The 27,662-nt window shown below is 42.9% G+C and overlaps 2 protein-coding genes across 2 annotated transcripts in view; one reads left to right on the top strand and one right to left on the bottom strand.

Moving 5' to 3' along the window:
- lingo4b (leucine rich repeat and Ig domain containing 4b) overlaps nt 1-27,247 on the bottom strand; it is a 42,760-nt gene extending 15,513 nt beyond the window's left edge. Inside the window, exon 1 of the mRNA XM_034102305.1 lies at nt 27,004-27,247. The gene's annotated coding sequence lies outside the window, so the exon portion shown is untranslated. The remainder of the gene's footprint in view (nt 1-27,003) is intronic.
- On the top strand, nt 6,495-8,852 carry LOC117460765 (E3 ubiquitin-protein ligase TRIM39-like). Its single transcript, XM_071206087.1, has 2 exons — nt 6,495-6,565; nt 7,252-8,852. Exons 1-2 carry the CDS (start codon nt 6,495-6,497, stop codon nt 8,585-8,587), a joined length of 1,407 nt encoding a protein of 468 aa, XP_071062188.1. The 3' UTR covers nt 8,588-8,852.
- Nucleotides 27,248-27,662: the final 415 nt, after the last annotated feature.

Raw genomic sequence — 27,662 nt, 5'->3', positions numbered from 1 at the left:
CCTAAATGTTTGAGCACCCTATGAACGTCAAGCTACCCCACAGCACCCCAAAATAAATCTCTGGCGCCGCCACTGAGCCTGACTATTGATGTTGGGGGGGCCCCGCCTTTTTTTTTTTCCAAAGGGGGGGCCTGCCAGAAAGAGTTTGAGAACCACTGCACTAAATGTACCCTCTTGTAGGGTTCTGTAATCAACCCACTGATTTGGGTGATGTTGGGAACAAGTATTCAGTTGAAGGTACACTGCTTACAATGTAAAACAAGATAAACAATGTGTTTCCTATATATGCAGAAGACAGGATTACTACAAGCTCATTGAAGCAAAACAACAAAAGGAGCGGTTTGTTTTTGTCCCTAAACAACCTCCTATTTAAATCTGTAACACACCCCTTTGTGCAGCAGAGGAGGCGTGACAAAGCTCACCTCAGACTAACCAGGAAACAGTTTGTTCTTCTTCCTCACTGCAGAGAGACAGACGGACTGAAAAACAGACGATCAGATTCACCTTCGGACCAAACTAACAACTTCCTCTGAGTTCAGCTACAGGAGAGAAAAGTGGAAACTACAACACTGCTGCTTCAACCTGCGGACCGACACGCTGAAGGTGAGCCTGACTCCAACACCACTCAATACCTGTTGAAACCTGCTTTAAAGGTTTTAGGCGATAGCGTAGCTTAGGGTGCGGTCACACCAGCCGTTCAAAGTCCGGTTGAATCGAACCCTGGTGCGGTTCATTTGGGTCGGTGTGAACACAGTCCGAGGCCTCTTAAGTGAATTAAACAACCGGACTCTGGTCCGCTAAAATAGGTGGTCTCGGACCGCTTGCTAGTGAACTCTGGAGCGGTTCATCAGTGTGAACGCAGTCCGCACTAAAACACAGGAAGCGTAGTATTTACGTGGCACAAGAACGCGGGTGTCTTCATTTCTTTAGTGAAAGAGTGAAGCAGAATGATGTGTAAAGCAAAAACAACTATAGGCCTATCAAACTAAAAACTATACATAAAAGTCAGAGCCACCTGCCGTCGGTGAAACCCCCTCCTTACTGCAGAACGTCTCTCATTATATGTTATAATGTTTTGTATCGCACACCACACGTTGTCTGATTATATAATCAGGGGTGCACATAAACTGGTACGCATGCGCGGCAAAAATCTGAATTGCGTAACGCCACTACGCGCCTTTGCGTACCTCAAAACATCAAAACAAAACACTTATTTCGTCTACACGTGTTTCTTGTCAACACGCAATGGAGTAAACTACGAGACATGTGAAAAAACCAAAGACATTAAGCAGCTACGTTGCCGTTTCGCTCCCTGCAAAGACTCTTCGGTATTTCTATGACTGAGTGAACTGGGTGCTGGCCGAGCCGCGCAGGACATAACCGACGGACCTGTGAAGCTTTACAGGAGGCAGAGGCTTATCACTGGACGACAGAGTTGGTCGCCGTGTGCACAGACGGGGTTAACGTCGGTATGAACAACAGAATTGTGCCGAAACTGGCTGCAGCGGGAGACTCCCCTGAGCACACTCTGTGCCCCGCGCACACACTGGAGCACTGCGCACAATCAGCTGATCACAACGTTCACGATCTGTGGTCAAGCTGCTGCAGTTTTATTTACAACAAAGTGGAGTAAAACACACAGTTGCAAACTTACTCAGGGTGTTAATGGAGGAGTTTGAAATCAGACAGAGAGGTGGAAGAGTACTCAGATCTTGTACTTGAGTAAAAGTAGAAGTACAGAGTGTTACTCTGTTACAGTAAAAGTCCTGCATTCAAAATGTTACTCAATTAAAATTAGAAAAGTATTATCATCAAAATATAGTTAAAGTACCAAAAGTAAAAGTAGTCGTTGTGCAGATTGGTCCATTTCAGAATAATATATCTGATATGTTTTATAATGATTGATCATTAAAGTGGTCTCAAAGCTGGTGAAGGTGCAGCTCGTTTAACAAATTAGATCAAAGTCAAGTACAAATATCATATAAGTACAGTACTTGGATAAGTGTACTAAACTTCCCACATCTGAAATCAGATATGACTTCAAGTCATGTGATCATTTCTTAGTATTTGATCCTCCAACTTGGCCTCAGGAAATGCAAGGACTTCACAGTTTTGGCAACAAGTTTTGGAGAAAGCAAATCTGAGGCTTAAAAAGAGACAGGGAGGTGCATCATCATCATCTTCCTCATCTATCATGCAAGATGTGTAAATAGAGGACAGAGGAGGACCACGCTTCGTGTGGGGTGAGTACCAAACGCTGTCTCCTGGTACTCATCTGAGTAACTCACTCAAAAAGTTATGTGTACCCCTGGTGATAATCATATGCGCCGTTGCTGTTGATACGCTCTCCAGATTAACAACAGCATGAGAATAACCTGCCGATGCTCCATGGCGGAGGCTCCCGTAGAAATTGCCGGGATTTGCATTTTTACCCCCTTAATGTCTGACCAATTGTTGAACAGCATTTCCGAGCACATGATTTATGTTTAAAGTGTATAGTCCGTTTGAGTTTTGCCCGTGTGAACGCAAACCGAACCTTCACACCGCAGGACTTTCCCTGGTACTAACTTGCACGAAGGCGTGTCTGCTGCTATATATATTGCCACTGTTACATTGTTTTGAAACTACTTACACGTTATTTTACATTTCACACTTTTATTTAACTTCAATTTACATGCATACGACACACCTGGAACAGCGTGATGCCGTTATTGTTATGTCTTGACTGTGCAATAAAACAAACAAACTGGCGAAGCTTTATTTATTGTGTCCCACCCCAAATTTGCAGAATAGAAGAATGTGAGAGCAGACAGGTGTCGGTGGTTGAATTTATCAGAAACACAAGTCTTACACACATAGACACAAGTAATTTATCATGTCATTTGTTTTAGATAAATAAGGGAAAACACCAAACAAGGGTTGATGTCCTTTTCCAAAATCAGCCTGAGGGGGTAATATATAATAAATACATAAAGATAAAGTCCATTGTTATAATGGGGTATTTTATTTGTAAATTACCCTTATGAACTCCATCATGTCTGAGGTCGGAAAGTAAACAAACGCCTCATACAGCGGGTGGGCTTCATACCCCCTCCCCCCCGTGTAGTTCTTCTTCTCTTGTTTTTTTTTTTACTTGCCGTGAAGTAGTTTTGCGGCCTGCCAGTAAACCCAGAGAAGAAGAAGACGAAGTGACGTCAGCGTAATCTTGCCTCAGGGAAAGTACCGCAGTAAGTTCATGCGAACTTAGTTCATGATCGCGTTCACACCAAAAAGAGCCGGTACTAAAATTAGTTCATGCGAACCTTTTTACCCCCTCGAAAGTCCCTGCTAGAGAGCAGGGACTTTCGAGCGGCTCTTTTGTGAGAAAAGAGCTATATTCCTGATTGGCTGGGCGGATTGCAAACCACGCCCCGTAAAACTCCCAAAAGGTTTTGTGAAGCCGCCATTTTATTATCCTTGCATTAGCATTATTAGCATTAGCATTAGCCCAGCGCAGAAACGCAGAGATACTAACTTATGGCAACACAAAATAAAACATGGGAGCGGAGGAGATGAGGAGGTGTCGGCGTTCTGGCGATTTACTCGGAAGGCTTCAGTAGAAGCTGCTGGGAGTCCCAGCAGCTTCTACTGAAGCCTTCCCCAACTCCGGGGACTTCCGGCCGGGGACTTTGGGCGGCAGTATACGCCGTGAAGTGGTTTGCAGCCTGCCAGTAAACCCAAAGCAGAAGAAGAAGAAGTGACGTCAGCGGCATCATTTGCCTAATCCTCCCCCAGGGGCTTTTTCCGGTGTGAACGCGATCTGTACTTAGTTCATGAGAACTAAAGAGTTCGCATGAACTAAGTTCTCATGAACCTTTGTGGGAAAAGTACCGCAGTGTGAATGCGCCTAATGCGATTGGCACTAGCCCCCTGGCGGATTCAGTGCCGTGGTACTTTAGTGCCGGCACTAAAGTACGGCAAGTCCTGCGGTGTGAAAGCGGCTAATGTAACAAACTGTCGTCTGGTGCGCATCAGAGAAGCGGACTATTAGGTAATGCACCCTTACGGCCCGTCCACACTACAGCTTCGACAGCTTCAAAAACAGTTTCCAATAGGGCTGTGCAATTAATCGTATTTTAATCGCGATTACGATTATGGTTTGCGACGATTATGAAAACAGCATAATTGACAAAATACGATTATTTTGCTGGGTGCGCTTTCGCCCCTCCCTAAAAGCCCACGTGGGAGTGACATGTGTTGTGAGTGTTCAGCGCGAGCGAAGATGTCAGAATAAGATCAGCAACTCGTTAAAAGAAGGGTAAAACTATTTCCACTATTTGCAAGTACTTTGTCGTTACATTTCACATCGCTAAAGACATGTGCCCAGTTAGCACTGTTAGCAACCAGGGCTTCAAGCAACTTGTCAACACGTTGGACAAGCGTTACGCGATGCCGTCTTGGTGTTATTTCAGCAGGTCTGCGCTGCCTGCACTATATGACAAATGCCGTGGGGAAGTTGAGAGAGATGCGGCTTCAGCTGACTACTTTGCCACCACAACAGACCTATGGTCTAGCCCAGGGGTGCGCAACCAGTCGATCGCGAGATGTGTCCAAAAATAGAACAACAATATTCTGTTTTATCGTTAATGTCCTGTAACATAATCTTCCTGTGCCAGAATAATGCACTTGAACGCATCAAAGCTTTGTGATTGGCCGGCGTCACCCCATGTGTCGGGGCGTGGCTGAGGGTCTTCAGTCCAGGTGGCTTGTCACCTGCCTGCGCTCATCTCTGAAACCAGACCATGTCAACAGGCTGGTGTTTCTTGCAAAACATCTTTAAGAGATGACACGAGCAGCCCTACCAGCATTTGCCATGGTGGCCTAAACATTTTTATTTGGTCTTAAATTGTAGTTCAACATTTATTTCCTGTTACTTCTGGACCATGACGATTGGCCAGCCTTCAACGTTTAACTGAGTGGAATAATGAATATGTTTTACCAACATGTTGGCTATATGTTAAGGAGTTTTCAGGTTGTGACAGTGCACTGCATCATATTTGATTTAACTTATTTTGGTCTAATTTATTTTTATTTATCATATTAATAATATATGTTTAGTATGGTTTTGGAAGTGTGCTCCAACATATTTGTTGATCTTGTTTATTAGTAAAATATTATTTGTTTTAAAGTTCAATAAATGGTCAATAAATAATCGTGATATCAATTATTGACACAAATAATCGTGATTATGATTTTTGCCATAATCGCACAGCCCTAGTTTCCAACGCGTCTGCCCATTCACTTTGAATGGGGTGACTTCACGTTGCCTCGCTTTTCGCCGAACTGAATTGTGGGTAACATAGCGGTCCGACGCCGGAATAGCCAGCGCCAGCCAATCCAATCATATGCCAGTCCAAACTCTAGCCAATCAAACCGCTGCTTGTGTGTCAGGGGCGGGAGATTCATGTGATTGGTTGTTGGTCGAGCTTCAGACGCGCCCAGCTCCAAGCTTTTTTTGAAGCTGTAGAGTGGACGGGCCGTTAGGAACCTTCCTAACGGAGTGAAATGACCCGGAAGTCCCTCAGTGCCTCAGTCCCTAGTCTAGATCGGGGGTTCCCAACCTTTATTGTGCCAAGGACCGGCAGATACATAAAAAAAAAATCGCGGACCGGTTGTCAATTTTAACCATGATTTTGACTGATTTGAATATTTACTCACCAGCAGGTGGCAACAGAGGCTAATTGTATGTAACAGCCTGAACAAATAATAGAACAATATGCATCCGAAACATATTAACAACATTTAAAACCAGGATACAATTCAAACAAATTAGGACCACTGTACAGTGTACACACACATATTGTGTACATACACATATTGATATAACTGAAATGTCAGTGAGACCCCTGGGCTTGTTTGCCAGCCATAATAACGTCATACCGGGGCGTTCGTTCCGGTGCACTCCGACAGCATTTAGCACTACATCGAGATGAAGAACTTCTTTTGGGAACACCCACATACCTATGGAGTTGGTCAGATGTGTGTACATTACTGTTCATGGTCATTTGAAAACAAATGCCGTTGATGGACACACACACACACACACAGCGGAGCTGGGTAAGGTGAACAGGATGTCATCTACAGGTTTTAAAGGGAGTGTTTGAGTTAGACGGAAACCTTAACAAGTATTCAGTTGAAGGTACACTGCTTACAATGTAAAACAAGATAAACAATAATGTCTGCCTTAAGGCCCGGACACACCGAGCTGACAACAAAGAACGGACCCCGACTGTTGCGTCGCCTCGCGTCTCTGCGTCTTAGTCATGTGTCGCACTGGAACACACCGCAAAGACTTCAGCCGACGGCCAAGAAGCAGGTACGAACTGCGCATGCGTGAGTGGCAATAACTCTCCTTACCAGCAGGCGGCGGTAGTGTGTATTCGTCATTCAAAAGAGACAACACCCGGAAGACAGACTGCGTGATATTAACAAACAACAAATAGCGTCTGCGTTCCATGTTCACTCTACAGCGAGACGCTCACGGGGCTTTCCCGAACCTGAGTCGAGAGCTGGAGGTAAAGGAAATGTCAGATTTGCCTTCTTAATAGTTTGTTTGGGTCCCTCCCTTCCGTTTCGCTTCTCATGCACTGATTCGCTAGCTGAACAGCCAATCAGAGTGATTTATTTCGCAGACTGCCTTTGGCCGACTGCCCGCCGGGTTTTCGGCCGAACAAGCGTCGGGTCGGCTAAAAAGACCCAACGGTGCGGGACACACCAATCCGAGTAGGGCGTGTCGACGCTCATCGTCGGCCTGACGCCCACCAACGCCGATAATCGGGTTGGTGTGTCCGTACCTTTTATATATGCGGCTGACAGCATCGCTACAGGCTCATTGAAGTAAAACAACAAAAAGTTAGTTTTTGTCCCTACTTTAAATAACCTCCACTTTAAATCTGTAACACACCCTTCTTTACAGGTGGAGCTGCAACATTTAGCAGAGGACAAACCAGGAGACAGTTTGTTCTTCTCCCTCACTGCAGAGAGACAGACGGACTGAAAAACAGACGATCAGATTCACCTTCAGACCAAACTAACAACTTCCTCTGAGTTCAGCTACAGGAGAGAAAAGTGGAAACTACAACACTGCTGCTTCAACCTGCGGACCGACACGCTGAAGGTGAGTCTCCAAACATCACTCAAAGTGAATTTCAGTCAGTAGAGGAGGGGGAGGGGAGCCGTGACTGACTGTACTTCCTGTCTGCTGTGTTTCAGCTTCACTCAGAAGACAACACGGCTTCCAGATCGTAGGAAGATCTCTGCTGTCCGGTCTTTCAGGAAGTCTTTAGAGATCCCGTTGTTCTGTCCTGGAGCCACAGCTTCTGTGAAGCCTGTCTGCAGACCTGGTGGAGAGAGAAACCAACACGAGTGTCCCGTCTGTAAGAGAAGATCTTCAAGAGGAGAACCTCCCTGTAACCTGCTGTTGAAGAACCTGTGTGAGACCTTCTTACAGGAGAGAGACCAGAGACCTCCAGAGGCTCTCTGCAGTCTGCACTCTGAGAAACTCGGACTCTTCTGTCTGGACCATCAGCAGCCAGTGTGTGTCGTCTGCAGAGATTCAAGAACACACACCAACCACAGATTCAGAATCATGGATGAAGCTGCTCAGGATCCCAGAGAGGAGCCCCAGGAAGCTCTGCAGCCCTTAAAGAAGAAACTGAAGCTCTCTGAAGAAGTTAAAGTGAAGTTTGATCAAGCAGCAGGACACCTGAAGGTCCAGGCTCAACACACAGAGATGCAGATTAAGGAGCAGTTTAAGAAGCTTCACCAGTTCCTAGAAGAGGAAGAGGAGGCCAGGATGGCTGCACTGAGGGAGGAAGAGGAGCAGAAGAGGATGATGATGGAGGCTATGAGCAGAGAGATAGCAGCTCGTTCACCCACAGTCAGAGCCACGGAGGAGGAGCTGCAGCGCCCCCTGCTGGAGGATCCACAGCTGCCCTCAGGAGCTCTGATAGACCAGGCCAAACACCTGGGCAACCTCAGCTTCAACATCTGGAGCAAGATGAAGAAGATGGTGTCCTACTCTCCTGTCATCCTGGACCCAAACACTGCTAGTCCAAACCTCATCCTGTCTGAAGAGCTGACCAGCGGGAGACTCGGAGCAGAGAGGCAGAAGCGTCCTGATAATCCAGAGAGGCTTGGTGGTTACGCCTCTGTCCGGGGCTCCGAGGGCTTCATCTCAGGGACTCACAGCTGGGATGTCCAGGTTGGAGACGGCACCGTCTGGTTTCTGGGTGTGTTGGCAGAGCCTCTCCAGAGGAAGGGAGACAATCTGACCGGAAAATGGATGATACATTTCGACGGAGGTAAATATGCAGCAATGTCACCAGACTTTCACACTCCTCTCCGCCTGAAGAAGAAGCTCCAGAGGGTCCGAGTGAATCTGGACTGGAACAGTGGAGAGTTGTCGTTCTCTGATCCTGAATCTAACACACACATACACACCTTCACACACACTTTCACTGAGAAGATGTTTCCATTCTTTAACACTGAGGAGGAAGTGAAGATATTACCACTGAACGTCCGTGTGACGATGGAACAGAACAAATAGAAATAAAGAGTTTGTTTATTATGTTGTGTATTTCCTTTAAGGGAACAGTCACTGAATTTAACTGATCAATTTGAACCTGCTGTAGAATTATACCAAAGATTATTACATGTTTTCTGGCCAAAAATACACTACAATCTGCCCTTGTGTGTGTAGCACTGAGCTAACATACCTGCATGATTCTTGTGTTTCTGGGTTTATATCTTCATGGTTTTTTTATGGCACTCATTGTAAGTCGATTTTAAATAAAAATGATTTTAAAAGACAACTTCATGTTTGAACGTCCAATCATTGTCAGATCTATCAGTCTAGTTCAAGGGTGCCCAACTTTTTTGTTGTGCTAGTGACTTGTCAACGGGCCGGGGGGCTGTGTGTGCTGGCGAACTGTCGCTGCGGGGAAACGGCGGACCTCTGTCGGTGCAACTACAATGATGCCATTTAAAAACATACAAAATTAAGGGCGGTGACGGCCGTCAGCGAATCGAGCCGGCCCTTGGCGACCGGCCGTTCTGTTATTCACCAGATTCTACAGATGGCCAGTCCGCGGACTTTTTTGACAAACATCATATGTGTAATTCGTGGCATAAGATAATCTTTCTCTCGACTTGTGCCACGAATTACACATATGATGTTTGACAATTAAAAAGATAATGTTGCAAGTAAAAAAAAAAAAAATGGTCGTAAAACTGTGAAGTAACACATTGTTTTGTGTGAAGCGCTGAATGAACTACATCTCAGGTCTTGCACACGTCACCAACACCAAGATGGTCGTCACGTTAGCACATTTCACCTCTTTCTTTCAGAACGAAGCGAAAAGTATTAAAAGAGGTGAAAATCACTACAAGTCTGGCCGTGTGCCACAAAGGGGAGTTGGTCTGTTCCGTAAGAGCCAGGATGCGGGAAGGTTTCGGTGAGTACCACGAGTGTAATGTGTAACGTTAATGACAGCTAGCTAAATTCACTTACGTGCCTCTGGGACTTGTAGTCTTTCTAGTTGCGTATTTTTCATAGTCTTATATTTCAACAGTTTTAAGACAAACTGTGACTTTTTTGACATGGAAATGATTTTTTAAGATTGACTAAGATAAGATGAACCTTTATTAATCCCCGAGGGGAAATTCAGTTGTACAAAGCAGCAACAAACAAACATCATACGTGTCAATGGCCTTTGACAAAATCTCAAAACTGACATGTGTCTTTAGGGCTGTACCGTTAGCACACGTGAAGTTTGACCACTTGCACAGGAGTTATAGCAATATCGTGCTTAACGGCGAGGGATGCGATGATGACACCCCATAATTGACATGGAGCTGTTCAGGGCCGGAGCATTAGCCATCATCTGGTGCCGTTTGGACCATTTTCATAGGAGCAACGGCAACATCGTGTCTTATGGTGAGGGATGAGTTGCCATGGCAACGGCATATGGTGACACCCCATATTTGACAAAGAGCTGTTGAGGGCCGGACTAGTAGCCATCATCTGAAGTCATTGCAATAGGGTCTTCGCCGACCTCAGGTCTCAGACCCTAATAATCCTTATATTTATTATAGCGCTTTTTCAATGACTCAAAGCGGGTAAGCGAGCCATTTCTAAAAGGCTGTGCGGTACATGCAGACCCATGAATACTAATATCACTGAGGAGGGGTTCGGGGGGGCAGTAAATGTGTCAATGTGGCTGCGAGTGTGTGTCTGTGACAAATAGGATTATATTAATTGTTGCCGCCGGTCCTTTGAAACACATTTCATCTGAATGTTGACGTGTTTAAGGAACCTTATTCTGAAATGGTTCCTTTTTTACTGAAGAGCTAACTGACCTGAGATCTGTTATGGCAGTGTCAACAGGTGTGTGTTGTTACAGTGTGTATTTGTCGGTGTGTGTGAGGTAGATGCAAGGGTTGTGCTTTTTTTACAGTATGGATGTGTTGTGTCCTTGTTGTTGCATTCACCTGCTGCTGTAAGCATTTTGAAAGAGACATACCAGGAAATAACTCACTTGCACACAAATCCTCAGATGAAAGGTGGACACATGTATATTCAGCCACTCTATGGTTTGTTTAACCTTGAAGCATGAATAGAAACCCCAAATGATATTTCCTACTTGCAAATGATTATTATTGTCTGTCCTTTTTAATGTCACTTGCATTTATTTGACCTGTAATGAAATATGCAACGCAAATGCAATTGGTGTACCTTGTTTATTTTGTATTATTTAATTACTGCTATTTTCCTCTTCATACAGTTTGGTATCCCAGGTGGATTAGGTAAAGGTAAAACATGGATCACATGAAAAAGAAAGAGGGCTAATATGATTGTCTAGCACCCATAAGATTAATTGTTGACCTGCACATGCATGTTTATGCCACCAGGGGGAAGGTCATGCGGTTCATGATTGGTTTATTCTATGAAGTAGTGTAGTAGTATGTGCCTGTTCGCTAGGAAGTTAAAAGAACGCTTTTCTAAACCTACAATTGCGTTTAAAAAGTGAATATGTTTGCAATAAAAAGACAGAGAGAGATGGACAGACGCATTATGAGTATGTGTGTGTAGTAGAAGTGGGTCACAGTGACAGATCCACTCACACGTGTCTTCTCTGCTGTGATTTCTGTTTCCGTCGAGGAGAGAGTTAAGTATGTGCCGTCGCGCAAAGTGCACCGTCTGCGATATTAATAATAGCACAAGTAAATGAGGGAAGGGAATTAGTCTCAGCGCAGCGTCGATGTGATGTGACAAATTAGGTCGTCTCAGATAACGGCGATGATTTGTCGGAGACACGGACGCGCAGCGGAGGGATGGGAGCAGGCCACGCATTACAGAGCTGCTCATCGATGGGACACTTGACCTGGAACGGGTCAAACACTGGTCAAACTGCATCAGGGGGCTGTGGACTTCTCCTGCTATTACATCCTTATACAATGTTGAGTTGAACACTGTTTTTTTAAATATCAAACATGTGCCTCGTGGTTTTGTTATAGAGGGACTCTTTGACGAGAAATGAATGTTCCTCAATGCAGCGGGAGAAGAAGAAAACATCGTTTTTTATTGATCCCAATTTGGGAAATGTTTGCGTTGGAGCAGCATAAAAAAGACATGACATTGAACAATAAATTAAAAGACATAAACAAGAAAGTAGCAAATATACATGTTGAATTAACAAGGTACTCAGAAGTACTCAGATATAGCAGTTGTAGGGCGACTTTGTTCTGATACACCAAAAGAAGTAAACAAGTATTTGTGGTAAAGGGTCAAAGGTCACGTGTTGTTATCCTCTCCACTGTGGAGACTTGCTTCAATGTATTGAACATGTCAGAAACAAAACATACAACAATAATAATGATATATATTTATTTTTTTCTCACTCAAAATAATAATTATAACAAAGTACAAAAAAATACAATCAGAAATAGATTACTTTTAGAAGAAATAACAAATGGGATTTTACAGGTCCTGTTCATAACCATTAATGATTTGGCTCGTAAATAATACTTTCACAGTTTAGATTGGCACAACATTTCAGTGCATCATTACAGTTATTCCACAGACTACCTTTTGATGAGATGCAATGAAGTTTGGCATTTGTTCGTACGGGTGGACTTTGAGGAACTGGGATGGACATTTAACTATTTCTTATATTTTATAGACCAAACTATCAAGAAATGTAATGTTTTTGAAGATATCTGCTTTTAACTGGCCTTTTGTCACGTTGTGTATTCACCTGGAAACCGTTTCCAAGTGTCCTGCACCGTTTTCTTTTCAATTCTGCTAAAGTCTTGTCAAATCGGTATTTATGTTTTTAGCTTGAAATGTTTGTAATTATTTGTGTTTGATTTGGTTTGTGTTGAGCCTTCAGGGCCACAGTACAAACTATATGTGAACATAACAATAATTTCAAAGCTCTCAGGGCAACTTCATGTGTTAATGTTTCATTAAAAGAAACAAAGAAAAACAAAATGAGGCAAAAGAAAGCAATCAAGCAAAAAGGAGAACATTGAGACGCGAGACAAATGTTGTAAACATGCTGAAAAAAGCAATTACAGGGATGGAAAAAAGACACACGCAATAAAAATGAACCTAATTAGGATAAAACACTCGGGAAAACAAGGAGAAAAGGGGATCTGTGAAGAAAGCAAAGGTGCAAAGTATAATACGTGGAAGAAGCTTCTCTCGTGAAGCTGTAGAAATGTCCTCAGTTATCTTGCTCATTCTTTCGTCTAAAAAGGAAAGGTTATGTCAAAGACAGCTACACCTTTCATAACTCAACACGCTTTTAGAAATGAGGGGACGTTTGTTTTTGTCATATTGTGATTTCAAAGAAAAGCGATCAGCTCCATAATCCCCCCTCTGCCGTGCAGGTGGAGCTTCTCCTCTTTGGCACATGTAACGGCCTGCGTGCTAATCTGACGTCAGATCCACGATGCCACCTGGTTTTTAACTCAGCCCCCCGGCAAAGTCAAAAACAGGGTCAGAGACGTCAGCGCTGTACAGTGTTCTGGGGATTAAGAGTCCTCTCCTGCTGATGTTCAGGTGTATATCAGTATGTAGTGTCTCTACTTTAAAGAGTCCTCTCCTGCTGATGTTCAGGTGTATATCAGTATGTAGTGTCTCTTCTTTAAAGAGTCCTCTCCTGCTGATGTTCAGGTGTATATCAGTATGTAGTGTCTCTACTTTAAAGAGTTCTCTCCTGCTGATGTTCAGGTGTATATCAGTATGTAGTGTCTCTACTTTAAAGAGTCCTCTCCTGCTGATGTTCAGGTGTATATCAGTATGTAGTGTCTCTACTTTAAAGAGTCCTCTCCTGCTGATGTTCAGGTGTATATCAGTATGTAGTGTCTCTACTTTAAAGAGTCCTCTCCTGCTGATGTTCAGGTGTATATCAGTATGTAGTGTCTCTACTTTAAAGAGTCCTCTCCTGCTGATGTTCAGGTGTATATCAGTATGTAGTGCCTCTACTTTAAAGAGTCCTCTCCTGCTGATGTTCAGGTGTATATCAGTATGTAGTGCCTCTACTTTAAAGAGTCCTCTCCTGCTGATGTTCAGGTGTATATCAGTATGTAGTGTCTCTACTTTAAAGAGTCCTCTCCTGCTGATGTTCAGGTGTATATCAGTATGTAGTGTCTCTACTTTAAAGAGTCCTCTCCTGCTGATGTGCAGGTGTATATCAGTATGTAGTGTCTCTACTTTAAAGAGTCCTCTCCTGCTGATGTTCAGGTGTATATCAGTATGTAGTGTCTCTACTTTAAAGAGTCCTCTCCTGCTGATGTTCAGGTGTATATCAGTATGTAGTGTCTCTACTTTAAAGAGTCCTCTCCTGCTGATGTTCAGGTGTATATCAGTATGCAGTGTCTCTACTTTAAAGAGTCCTCTCCTGTAGATGTTCAGGTGTATATCAGTATGTAGTGTCTCTACTTTAAAGAGTCCTCTCCTGCTGATGTTCAGGTGTATATCAGTATGTAGTGTCTCTACTTTAAAGAGTCCTCTCCTGCTGATGTTCAGGTGTATATCAGTATGTAGTGTCTCTACTTTAAAGAGTCCTCTCCTGCTGATGTTCAGGTGTATATCAGTATGTAGTGTCTCTACTTTAAAGAGTCCTCTCCTGCTGATGTTCAGGTGTATATCAGTATGTAGTGTCTCTACTTTAAAGAGTCCTCTCCTGCTGATGTTCAGGTGTATATCAGTATGTAGTGCCTCTACTTTAAAGAGTCCTCTCCTGCTGATGTTCAGGTGTATATCAGTATGTAGTGCCTCTACTTTAAAGAGTCCTCTCCTGCTGATGTTCAGGTGTATATCAGTATGTAGTGTCTCTACTTTAAAGAGTCCTCTCCTGCTGATGTTCAGGTGTATATCAGTATGTAGTGTCTCTACTTTAAAGAGTCCTCTCCTGCTGATGTGCAGGTGTATATCAGTATGTAGTGTCTCTACTTTAAAGAGTCCTCTCCTGCTGATGTTCAGGTGTATATCAGTATGTAGTGTCTCTACTTTAAAGAGTCCTCTCCTGCTGATGTTCAGGTGTATATCAGTATGTAGTGTCTCTTCTTTAAAGAGTCCTCTCCTGCTGATGTTCAGGTGTATTTCAGTATGTAGTGTCTCTACTTTAAAGAGTCCTCTCCTGCTGATGTTCAGGTGTATATCAGTATGTAGTGTCTCTACTTTAAAGAGTCCTCTCCTGCTGATGTTCAGGTGTATATCAGTATGTAGTGTCTCTACTTTAAAGAGTCCTCTCCTGCTGATGTTCAGGTGTATATCAGTATGTAGTGTCTCTTCTTTAAAGAGTCCTCTCCTGCTGATGTTCAGGTGTATATCAGTATGTAGTGTCTCTTCTTTAAAGAGTCCTCTCCTGCTGATGTTCAGGTGTATATCAGTAAGTAGTGTCTCTTCTTTAAAGAGTCCTCTCCTGCTGATGTCCAGGTGTATATCAGTATGTAGTGTCTCTACTTTAAAGAGTCCACTCCTTCTGATGTTCAGGTGTATATCAGTATGTAGTGTCTCTACTTTAAACAGTCCTCTCCTGCTGATGTTCAGGTGTATATCAGTATGTAGTGTCTCTACTTTAAAGAGTCCTCTCCTGCTGATGTTCAGGTGTATATCAGTATGTAGTGTCTCTACTTTAAAGAGTCCTCTCCTGCTGATGTTCAGGTGTATATCAGTATGTAGTGTCTCTACTTTAAAGAGTCCTCTCCTGCTGATGTTCAGGTGTATATCAGTATGTAGTGCCTCTACTTTAAAGAGTCCTCTCCTGCTGATGTTCAGGTGTATATCAGTATGTAGTGCCTCTACTTTAAAGAGTCCTCTCCTGCTGATGTTCAGGTGTATATCAGTATGTAGTGTCTCTACTTTAAAGAGTCCTCTCCTGCTGATGTTCAGGTGTATATCAGTATGTAGTGTCTCTACTTTAAAGAGTCCTCTCCTGCTGAAGTTCAGGTGTATATCAGTATGTAGTGTCTCTACTTTAAAGAGTCCTCTCCTGCTGATGTTCAGGTGTATATCAGTATGTAGTGTCTCTACTTTAAAGAGTCCTCTCCAGCTGATGTTCAGGTGTATATCAGTATGTAGTGTCTCTACTTTAAAGAGTCCTCTCCTGCTGATGTTCAGGTGTATATCAGTATGTAGTGTCTCTACTTTAAAGAGTCCTCTCCTGCTGATGTTCAGGTGTGTATCAGTATGTAGTGTCTCTACTTTAAAGAGTCCTCTCCTGCTGATGTTCAGGTGTATATCAGTATGTAGTGCCTCTACTTTAAAGAGTCCTCTCCTGCTGATGTTCAGGTGTATATCAGTATGTAGTGCCTCTACTTTAAAGAGTCCTCTCCTGCTGATGTTCAGGTGTATATCAGTATGTAGTGTCTCTACTTTAAAGAGTCCTCTCCTGCTGATGTTCAGGTGTATATCAGTATGTAGTGTCTCTACTTTAAAGAGTCCTCTCCTGCTGATGTGCAGGTGTATATCAGTATGTAGTGTCTCTACTTTAAAGAGTCCTCTCCTGCTGATGTTCAGGTGTATATCAGTATGTAGTGTCTCTACTTTAAAGAGTCCTCTCCTGCTGATGTTCAGGTGTATATCAGTATGTAGTGTCTCTACTTTAAAGAGTCCTCTCCTGCTGATGTTCAGGTGTATATCAGTATGTAGTGTCTCTTCTTTAAAGAGTCCTCTCCTGCTGATGTTCAGGTGTATTTCAGTATGTAGTGTCTCTACTTTAAAGAATCCTCTCCTGCTGATGTTCAGGTGTATATCAGTATGTAGTGTCTCTACTTTAAAGAGTCCTCTCCTGCTGATGTTCAGGTGTATATCAGTATGCAGTGTCTCTACTTTAAAGAGTCCTCTCCTGTAGATGTTCAGGTGTATATCAGTATGTAGTGTCTCTACTTTAAAGAGTCCTCTCCTGCTGATGTTCAGGTGTATATCAGTATGTAGTGTCTCTACTTTAAAGAGTCCTCTCCTGCTGATGTTCAGGTGTATATCAGTGTGTAGTGCCTCTACTTTAAAGAGTCCTCTCCTGCTGATGTTCAGGTGTATATCAGTGTGTAGTGTCTCTACTTTAAAGAGTCCTCTCCTGCTAATGTTCAGGTGTATATCAGTATGTATTGTCTCTACTTTAAAGAGTCCCCTCCTGCTGATGTTCAGGTGTATATCAGTATGTAGTGTCTCTCCTTTAAAGAGTCCCCTCCTGCTGATGTTCAGGTGTATATCAGTATGTAGTGTCTCTACTTTAAAGAGTCCTCTCCTGCTGATGTTCAGGTGTATATCAGTATGTAGTGTCTCTACTTTAAAGAGTCCTCTCTTGCTGATGTTCAGGTGTATATCAGTATATAGTGTCTCTACGTTAAAGAGTCCTCTCCTGCTGATGTTCAGGTGTATATCAGTATGTAGTGTCTCTACTTTAAAGAGTCCTCTCCTGCTGATGTCCAGGTGTATATCAGTATGTAGTGTCTCTACTTTAAAGAGTCCTCTCCTGCTGATGTTCAGGTGTATATCAGTATGTAGTGTCTCTACTTTAAAGAGTCCTCTCCTGCTGATGTTCAGGTGTATATCAGTATGTAGCGTCTCTACTTTAAAGAGTCCTCTCCTGCTGATGTTCAGATGTATATCAGTATGTAGTGTCTCTACTTTAAAGAGTTCTCTCCTGCTGATGTTCAGGTGTATATCAGTATGTAGTGTCTATACTTTAAAGAGTCCTCTCCTGCTCATGTTCAGGTGTATATCAGTATGTAGTGTCTCTCCTTTAAAGAGTCCTCTCCTGCTGATGTTCAGGTGTATATCAGTATGTAGTGTCTCTACTTTAAAGAGTCCTCTCCAGCTGATGTTCAGGTGTATATCAGTATGTAGGGTTTCTACTTTAAAGAGTCCTCTCCAGCTGATGTTCAGGTGTATATCAGTATGTAGTGTCTCTACTTTAAAGAGTCCTCTCCTGCTGATGTTCAGGTGTATATCAGTATGTAGTGTCTCTACTTTAAAGAGTCCTCTCCTGCTGATGTTCAGGTGTATATCTGTGTCTCTACTTTAAAGAGTCCTCTCCTGCTGATGCTCAGGTGTATATCAGTATGTAGTGTCTCTACTTTAAAGAGTCCTCTCCTGCTGATGTTCAGGTGTATATCAGTATGTAGTGTCTCTACTTTAAAGAGTCCTCTCCTGCTGATGTTCAGGTGTATATCAGTATGTAGTGTCTCTACTTTAAAGAGTCCTCTCCTGCTGATGTTCAGGTGTATATCAGTGTGCAGTGTCTCTACTTTAAAGAGTCCTCTCCTGCTGATGTTCAGGTGTATATCAGTGTGTAGTGTCTCTACTTTAAAGAGTCCTCTCCTGCTGATGTTCAGGTGTATATCAGTATGTAGTGTCTCTACTTTAAAGAGTCCTCTCCTGCTGATGTTCAGGTGTATATCAGTATGTAGTGTCTCTACTTTAAAGAGTCCTCTCCTGCTGATGTTCAGGTGTATATCAGTATGTAGTGTCTCTACTTTAAAGAGTCCTCTCCTGCTGATGTTCAGGTGTATATCAGTATGTAGTGTCTCTACTTTAAAGAGTCCTCTCCTGCTGATGTTCAGGTGTTTATCAGTATGGCGTGTCTCTACTTTAAAGAGTCCTCTCCTGCTGATGTTCAGGTGTATATCAGTATGTAGTGTCTCTACTTTAAAGAGTCCTCTCCTGCTGATGTTCAGGTGTATATCAGTATGTAGTGTCTATACTTTAAAGAGTCCTCTCCTGCTCATGTTCAGGTGTATATCAGTATGTAGTGTCTCTACTTTAAAGAGTCCTCTCCTGCTGATGTTCAGGTGTATATCAGTATGTAGTGTCTCTACTTTAAAGAGTCCTCTCCTCCTGATGTTCAGGTGTATATCAGTTTGTAGTGTCTCTACTTTAAAGAGTCCTCTCCTGCTGATGTTCAGGTGTATATCAGTATGCAGTATCTCCTCTGGCACCTTATATGTCGTCGCTGCTATATTCTACTGCCATGGCATAAATACGTGTGTATGCTGCTCTTGCTCTTTTGCACTTTTTGCATATCATGTATTTTTTTTGTGCTAAGTTTGTAAAATGTAATCTTCTTAAATGTTGTATGTGAGGGACTGCAGGTGGAAATTAGCTCAAAGCTAAATCTGGCACTGTTACGCTTGATACATTTTAATGTTTTAAGTGTTCATTACCGTGCATTGTCCCTGCCAAATAAACCATTACATAAATTAAATAAATAAATCAACCCTGACCTCCTCTTAAAGTCAAGCCAAATCTCAATAGTGAAACACACAACATCACATCTCCTCAGGCCCTTGATTCTGATGAGAAATCTAAGCAAAAACAAACCTTTGAGAGGTTTTGTGCTTTTGCTACAACCGCACACTGTTTCTGCCTCGGCTACCGAGGAAGGACCCCCGAACAACTGCAAGGTCACTTGTCGAGAATGCTTGAACAGCAATTGTTTCAAGCATTAGAACAAATGACCAATACTGTCAATGTTTGTGGTGGTGGTAGTCTTGGCGTTTCCACAGAGAGGGGTGGATGCCTTTGGAGGGCAAGGGTACAGAACAAGCCCTTTAAAGGCCCTGTCACACTGTCCCGAAATTGACACCCGATGGACACACGAATATGGAATTGTGAATTTCGCACGAAGATGGCCCCGAACCACACGAAGGCAACATTTACATTACATTTAAGACATACAACTGCAATGAAAGTACCACAAACAATTATGTTACAGTACTATGATACTGTACTGATATCTTCAGACTTTGTTCTTTACTTTCTCCGTCTTTATATGTAGAAAATATTACGTTTTCTCCGTAATGTTGTTTCCATAACAACAACAATTTCCTGTCAACTGTCCTTCAAAATAATATATTATATCCTTTTTAGTTTCACAGAACACAAATTGGGTTATTTACATAATATATTTACATGATTTTGTTGTGCAATAAAACAACCCGATGGACACACGATAAAGGAAATGTTCAAATTCGGCTGTGATTGTAGCAACATCGGGCCATTCGTGAGGGCATCTAAGCCATCGTATGACCGCCGGTGGAGTTTCTCAGGCTCCGGCAGCAACTTCGTGAGCGGAGGCAAAATCTTTGGCATGCCAAAAAATTGCCGAAGGACCTTGCGAAGGTTCATTTTCGTGTTGAATTCGTGTGTCAATTTTGCCCTTCGTAAGGCCATCGTGAGGGCATCTTGTTATCCTCGGTGCCATCGGGCATTCGCCCCGATCAGAGTGAGGGCGAATGCACCGATGATAACACGAAGATGACACGATTTGACAAGATGCCCTCACGAGTGCCTTACGAAGTTGCCGCTCACGAAGTTGCTGCCGGAGCCTGAGAAACTCCACCGGCGGTCATACGATGGCTTAGATGCCCTCACGAATGGCCCGATGTTGCTACGATCACAGCCGAATTTGAACATTTCCTTTATCGTGTGTCCATCGGGTGTCAATTTCGGGACAGTGTGACAGGGCCTTAACTAAAGACGCTGTTGACGTTATAAGCTAGGATCCTTCTATACCTCATCATTTGACATCATATCAATGACTTTATACGTCATTGTTGGACCCCCCTGAAGGACTGGCCAGCTCTAAAAGACTGCCTCTTGCCTACAGCATGCTAAATAGGCTCCAACCCCCATGACCTTGGCCACATGGGTACAGAACATGGACACATGCTTATGAAATCATTATTGAACTGCCAGTAAATGCGTCTTTTATATATGTCATGTTCTGCTCTGCTGGACACGAATGGATGTTTTCAATAGCAGCAAGCTCAGATTGTCTGGAATGAATAGAAGAAGAAGAATCGGCAAGGTTGTTAAGAGTTCAATTTGCTTGAGAAGAAAAAGATCTTTTTGTCGTCCAAACCCAAACCAGTGGTCATAGCCTCTTCCTGGTTGCATCACAGTGACCTCTCTCATCTCTGTGCGTCTAAGAAATCTGTCTTGTGGATCACTTTGTAGTCTTCGTGCAATAAAACCAGTTCTGAGGTTAAGGGCGCTTGTTACAGTGTGCACTTGAAGGCATTCACTGTGTGCATTCAATTGTACCGAGTGGAGGCAGTAGCTGTTGGACAAAAGAGAGCCTGAGCTGCAATATAAAACCTTTCTTTTACACCCACACACAAAGAGCCAATAACCACATGAACTGTTGTCCGATAGACGGCTTCAGGAAGTTATTAGCATTGTTGTTTTGCAAGATGTGGAGGGACAGAGTTGCATATGCTGTTTATAGTGTCATTAAATGTTGTTCTTATGCCTTTAGCGGTATAAATAATCTTGGCATGCCTAAGAAACACTCTCAAGAGGCAATAGCATGACAGATGGAGACTAAAAGGGCATAACCTAAAGGAAATCCGTATCCGCTTTAAGGATAAAGACAAATGTATGCAATCAAGATGGATAGGTTAAGGAATAGGTCCCGATAAGCTTCCCTGAGCTGCTATAGGACGCATCAAATGAGTATGTTTGCTGACCTTGTAATACCCAACCTGTCCACCAGATGCCCCCAAAGTCTCTTACTCATTACCAATAAGTACCCAGTTCCACCCTGCCACACCTTGACATTTCATTTAGCTGATACCTTTGTCCCAAGCAGCAATGAGTGCAATCAACTCTGAAGATAGAAACAAAAAACAGCAATAATCCTGAAAGTATACATTGGCTGTGTAGCTGTAGTCTTTCTGCAGTCCTGATATTAATGGGGAGTTCGTTCCACCATTTTGATCAAGTACAGCAGTGCTTTTATGAAAGAGTAGCAAGCGGATTGGCTGATGCAGAGGCGTGTCAATTGTCCCCCAATCAAGGGTCAATGCATGCTCCCATTTTTATTTGCCAAATCTATCATTTGTCTTGTCATAACCTTCCAGACATTACTTCCTCTCAGTATAATTGCTGGGCTTCCAACAAGTTGCCTGTCCATTGTCGTTTGATTGAAAGTCTTCGATTGAACCTGCTCTGTATTAATGTATAAGAACCATGAGTATATATTAGTGGTGCACGCTAATTATCGGCCTGATATTAGGAAGTATGACGTCATCCCGATAAACCCGATAAAAGTATTAATAGCCCCGATAATTAGGGATGTCCCGATCACCTTTTTTTGCTCCCGATCCGATTCCGATCATTTGATTTTGACAATCTGCCGATACCGATTTTTCCCGATCCGATCTTTATGCAATGCATTAAGAGAAAAAAAAGGTAACAGATAACGGCTGGTCATCCAACGCGCTGAATTCAGCTATCTTGGCTGTTATTGTGTTGGCCTTTTCTCTGTTCTGGGGCAGTTTCTCTTTCCTTTTGAAAGTCTCTGAAAGTGTCGGTTGTTTCAGTGCCGTTACCGAGTGGCCGCTGTGTACTCGTCGTGTTGTTGTTGGTGTTTGTTTCTCAGGTAGCGTATTAGATTGGTCGTGTTGAACGTAGCTCTGTTCTTTCTACCACGCGGAACCTCCGCCTTGCAAACATTGCATCTGGCTGTTACACTGCCTTCGCTTTCAATTTTATAATACTTCCAAACTCCTGACATTTTCTCTGTCCCGACTCCCGAGTCACCAGCTGAACGTAGCCTCTCGTTAGCTTCCTGCTACTATTAGACACTGCGCCCACTCTGTTGCCAGATTTCAGAGAAATAAGCAACCAGGTCTGAACAAGCCCAAAGAAAGCAACACATACATGATGTTGTGTAATTTTAAACCAAAACTAAGTCCTCAAGATGACTTTAAGACGTGAACATGGTCATTTTTGTTTTGTAACATTAAATAAAAAAAAATATTTTATTAAAAAAAAAAAAAAGATCCCGATCCCCGATTTTTTTCTCCCGATCCCCGATCTTTTTAAAATCACGTGATCGGCTTTGATCCCCGATCACGTGATCGGATCGGGACATCTCTACCGATAATATACAATATATGTTTTGGGTAAAAAAAAAGAAAAAGATACTGCGGTGTGGGTGGATTGGGATGAGGGGCACTTGTTTTTCACTCGGCTCCTCCCGTTTTGCCAGTACTGTGGTGTTAGTGGTTTAGGAAGAGGGGAGTTCTTCACAAATCCAGCGCTCCCTAACTCATGCCTGGCTGTGACGTAAACGGCGTGCGGCCGTGAAGCCAGGACAGCAAACAAACATGTCGTCGGTAGCATGGGACTATTTCAAAGTTTCAGAGTTAGATAGTTCGCTTGCTATTTGTTTTAACAAATGCGATGCAGAAGTTCCACGAGGAGGGAAAAAGGCAACGAGCTATAATACTTCCAACCTGATTAGTCGCCTGAAACATCGCCATGGCTACGATGGTGTGTTAAAAGCGTACGCCTGCGCTGCTAAACTAGCGGCAAATCCAAAGCCAGCTGCAAAGGCACCGGGGCTTTTACCTATCGACGAGGCTTTTGAAAAAGGCAAGAAGTTTATTTGGGAAAATAAATATGGTTACCTTGAAGAGTCAGAACTGTTCTTGGCTTTGTTTTGTTCATAGTAGTAATGCTCTAGTCTTTTTTTTACCACCAGGTGTGCAAAAACTACAGGTCCATTTAATATATTATTATCGGTCTCGGTCTTGAGAAGCAGGAAGTTATCGGTATCGGTTTCAAAAAACCAATATCGTGCATCCCTAGTATATGTGTGTTGAATGGGGATTGTTAAGCATGCTTTAACACCCGTCATCGAAGCTGCAAAAGAGACGGGCTGAAATATGGTGTAATACTTGATTCTTTCAAAACAAGTTGTGTACATTATGTAAAATGCCTGTGAGGCAAGAAGCATACGCTATGAATATAATCGAACTGGAAAGGACACGAGCATCTTGGAGAAGGAAAATGCGGCATGAAAGCAACCCTCAAACATAAAGATGTTTTCTTCAGGGTCAAACAACAACAAGGCTGCGGCTGACACGAGCCCAGGGCGAGTACCATTCAAGGATGTGTTTATGCCCTAACTGCATTTCTCCAGTAGCAGTGAACATCTGATCTTACTATTCATCTTCAAAAGACTTCAGAGGACTGTGGCCTGAATAGTGCTTCTGTGCCAGTGGGTGCAACAATGCTGTGCTCCTCAGTTTCTGCCCTGGATAGATGCGACATGGGCAAACCCTCCAAAAGAGACCAAGCACTGGTGTTAATCTCACTGCTGTAAAGACTGATAATGTGGTGGGATGATTTGATGCATTGTTCCCGGATCAGATTCATCTCCTCCCAGAAGCTCGCCAACATCTTTGACTAAGCCTAAGGAGCTGCTGTTGGAAAGGAGTCAAAGCTGCAGAGAAAAACTCCGTCACCCACTATTCTCAATTCATCAAATGGGACCATGTGGGTGCAAGCGACTGAGCCGGAGAAAACGTTTTCAAACCTCGTCGGAGGCCAATACTTTTGCTAATCTGAAATACCTTTAAGATGTATTCAAAACTAAGTTTGATTTCAGCTCTTCAAGGCAAACCGACACTTCAAGACATTTAAATTATGGAACAACTTGCAAAAAAGAAACAAGAAAAAGACAAAACATGACATCCAGATTGTATTTCAGGCGTCTGAGGCGGCTGATTCAGCAGATCCCCGTGAAATACTGTAACGCTTTTTTATGTGGGATTTTAAAATGCTGTTAGATTCTCGGGATTCATTGAAGAGAGCTGTTCAATATGTTATGTCAAAGACTTTGCCGCTTTCCCCCCATCTTCTTTTCCTACAAACCAGGCCAGATACGTTGAGCTGTAAAGTGCCAGAATGCACACTTCAATCCCAACATGTCTTCAGACCTCTCTTGTAATGGTGGTAACCGACTGGGCAGGGGAGACATTTCGAGATGTTGGAGCTCTATTCGGGGAGAACACAGGTTTCATGGCAAATTAGTAACTTTTTAAAGAGTCCTCTCCTGCTGATGTTCAGGTGTATATCAGTATGTAGTGTCTCTACTTTAAAGAGTCCTCTCCTGCTGATGTCCAGGTGTATATCAGTATGTAGTGTCTCTACTTTAAAGAGTCCTCTCCTGCTGATGTTCAGGTGTATATCAGTATGTAGTGTCTCTACTTTAAAGAGTCCTCTCCTGCTGATGTTCAGGTGTATATCAGTATGTAGTGTCTCTACTTTAAAGAGTCCTCTCCTGCTCATGTTCAGGTATATATCAGTATGTAGCCTGTCTACTTTAAAGAGTCCTCTCCTGCTGATGTTCAGGTGTATATCAGTGTGTAGTGTCTCTACTTTAAAGAGTCCTCTCCTGCTGATGTGCAGGTGTATATCAGTATGTAGTGTCTCTACTTTAAAGAGTCCTCTCCTGCTGATGTTCAGGTGTATATCAGTGTGTAGTGTCTCTACTTTAAAGAGTCCTCTCCAGCTGATGTTCAGGTGTATATCAGTATGTAGTGTCTCTACTTTAAAGAGTCCTCTCCTGCTGATGTTCAGGTGTATATCAGTGTGTAGTGTCTCTACTTTAAAGAGTCCTCTCCTGCTGATGTTCAGGTGTATATCAGTATGTAGTGTCTCTACTTTAAAGAGTCCTCTCCTGCTGATATTCAGGTGTATATCAGTATGTAGTGTCTCTACTTTAAAGAGTCCTCTCCTGCTGATGTTCAGGTGTATATCAGTATGTAGTGTCTCTACTTTAAAGAGTCCTCTCCTGCTGATGTTCAGGTGTATATCAGTATGTGGTGTCCCTACTTTAAAGAGTCCTCTCCTGCTGATGTTCAGGTGTATATCAGTATGTAGTGTCTCTACTTTAAAGAGTCCTCTCCTGCTGATGTTCAGGTGTATATCAGTGTGTAGTGTCTCTACTTTAAAGAGTCCTCTCCTGCTGATGTTCAGGTGTATATCAGTATGTAGTGTCTCTACTTTAAAGAGTCCTCTCCTGCTGATATTCAGGTGTATATCAGTATGTAGTGTCTCTACTTTAAAGAGTCCTCTCCTGCTGATGTTCAGGTGTATATCAGTATGTAGTGTCTCTACTTTAAAGAGTCCTCTCCTGCTGATGTTCAGGTGTATATCAGTATGTGGTGTCCCTACTTTAAAGAGTCCTCTCCTGCTGATGTTCAGGTGTATATCAGTATGTAGTGTCTCAACATGTTTCCATGCTTTAATGATAAAAAAGCTCTTTATTCTTCTCATACTGCCTGTGCTGCAGCACCTCTTTTCACCCTCTGTCTGAAACCAGAGCCCAGTCTGCTCTGATTGTTTGTTTTTTTTTAAATGGGGCCCTTTTTAATGTTTTTAGTACGACACGTTATGCTTTCGTCAGCCAGAACAGTGCATCTCATTGTACAGACAACATGCTTGTGTAAGTTAAAATGTAGCATACATAAAGTAAAGCCTGTATATTTCTCCCTCTGAGGTCAAAGCACAGAAACTAGTTTAAGATTGTCATACTTCTTAGCCTGAAGCTGAAATCAATTTAAGTCTGGAGCAGCTTCCCAATATAACAGTCCAGATAAGTCATCCCCTAACAAGGAGACTGACATACTTCCTGTGCATGAAATGCCTTCTGATTAAATTGCCCATTTGGCAGAATCCCAAGCGTCAAATCCTTGGTCGTCCCTTGATGGTGATCTGCTCCTCCAGAGCCACATTGTGTGTCCTCACAGGAGGAGAGGACAGAGGCTGCTGCCGTGCACTTCACCTCTGCAGCCTCTCTGAAATGCTGATATCACACTGCAGGTGAGATGATGATGAAATAACAGGGGAGAGTTTGTGGGCTGATCAGAGTCACCGTGAAGCAACTTGATTTAAAATAGCCTCACACTGTCCCAAAGGGAAATCAGGCTGCAGCGTCAAAGCACAGTCTGCATGCCGTGGCGCTTTTTCAGGTTTACGGAACAAACTATAGGATTACTGTTCACAAGCACAGTGCAACTCAACAACAACACAACAACAAAAAGGCGGATTTACGCAAACAACGAGAAACTAGGCTGAATGGTAATGGGATTTCTTCTAGGTGTCTAAGGAAAGCTTGAAGAGATCTAATAAAAACAAAGGGAATACTTATCACCATCCGAGCAGTGTTAGGGGCATTTTATAATTTGGTTTCATTTGGTTTGAAAAATGACAACACTATAAAGTCCCCAGAGGGAGACACAACTACCACAACAAATGTTTTCTAGTTCCACATCAAATCAGATTGGAGTGAACCCATAGCAAAAATAATGAAGTCTTGATCTAGATCCCTCTGGGATTATAGTAACGCTAACATTGCGTAAATACGACCACAGAGTGAACTGGCACACTTTAAGCAGCACCAATAGGAACATTCAAGGATTAGTTCAGTGATGCATAATAAATACATGAGGATCAATGCATGCTCCGAAGTCCGCGGTGAGTCGTTATTACCACAGAAATCATGATTGCTATAAAGAATGATTGGGTGATATAGAAATGAGAGTCAAAGTGTGGATGTGTTCAGGTCCCAAAGTCAAACTGATCAAACCTGAACATTAGTTTGAGTTTTGTTTGTGTCGAAATGTTTGTATATAAATGGTGAATTGCAAACTCACCAGCTGAAGCTTTCACAGCAGAAAACATCGCAGCAGAGCTTCCACCTCTTTACTGCTCATCGTCCGTCGCCAACAGAAAAACGTGTTCATTTCTGTCCAGGACACTTCCTCCTCTTCCTCCTCTCCAACCAGACTTTTCCAACATCTGTCGCATCACAGTCGCGCGCTTCACTCCGTCCTCCCACTGACGCACTCCTCGGGGAGTTGTTTAGATAATTACGCTACTAAAATAATTCAGGTCGACTGTGTCTCTGGTTGTGTGTGGTGATGATGATGATGATGATGATGATGATGATGATGATGATGATGATGATGATGATGATGATGATGATGATGATGATGATGATGATGATGATGATGATGAAGAGGAGTTGCTGGTGTGCTGATGCTTTCTGCGCATCTCCATCCCTCCTCTCAGCTGGAGCAACAATCCCAAATACTCCTGGCTGGATTCTTTCACACACAGTGACGTCACGAGCTACCCACAATGCAACACGTGCCATATATATATATATATATATATATATAAATACGCCATTTTCCTGGAGGTGCAAATATCCTGGAAGTGCAAATATAAACAGCTAGCTAACGTAGCCAGGCAGAGCGCACTAAGTTTTTTTTCTGAATTAACGACCGAAGAAATCGCTGCATGTCTTCGG

This window comes from Pseudochaenichthys georgianus, chromosome 16 (assembly GCF_902827115.2).
Source record: "Pseudochaenichthys georgianus chromosome 16, fPseGeo1.2, whole genome shotgun sequence".
NCBI classification, from domain to species: domain Eukaryota; kingdom Metazoa; phylum Chordata; class Actinopteri; order Perciformes; family Channichthyidae; genus Pseudochaenichthys; species Pseudochaenichthys georgianus.
This window is presented reverse-complemented; position numbering and strand designations above follow the sequence as displayed.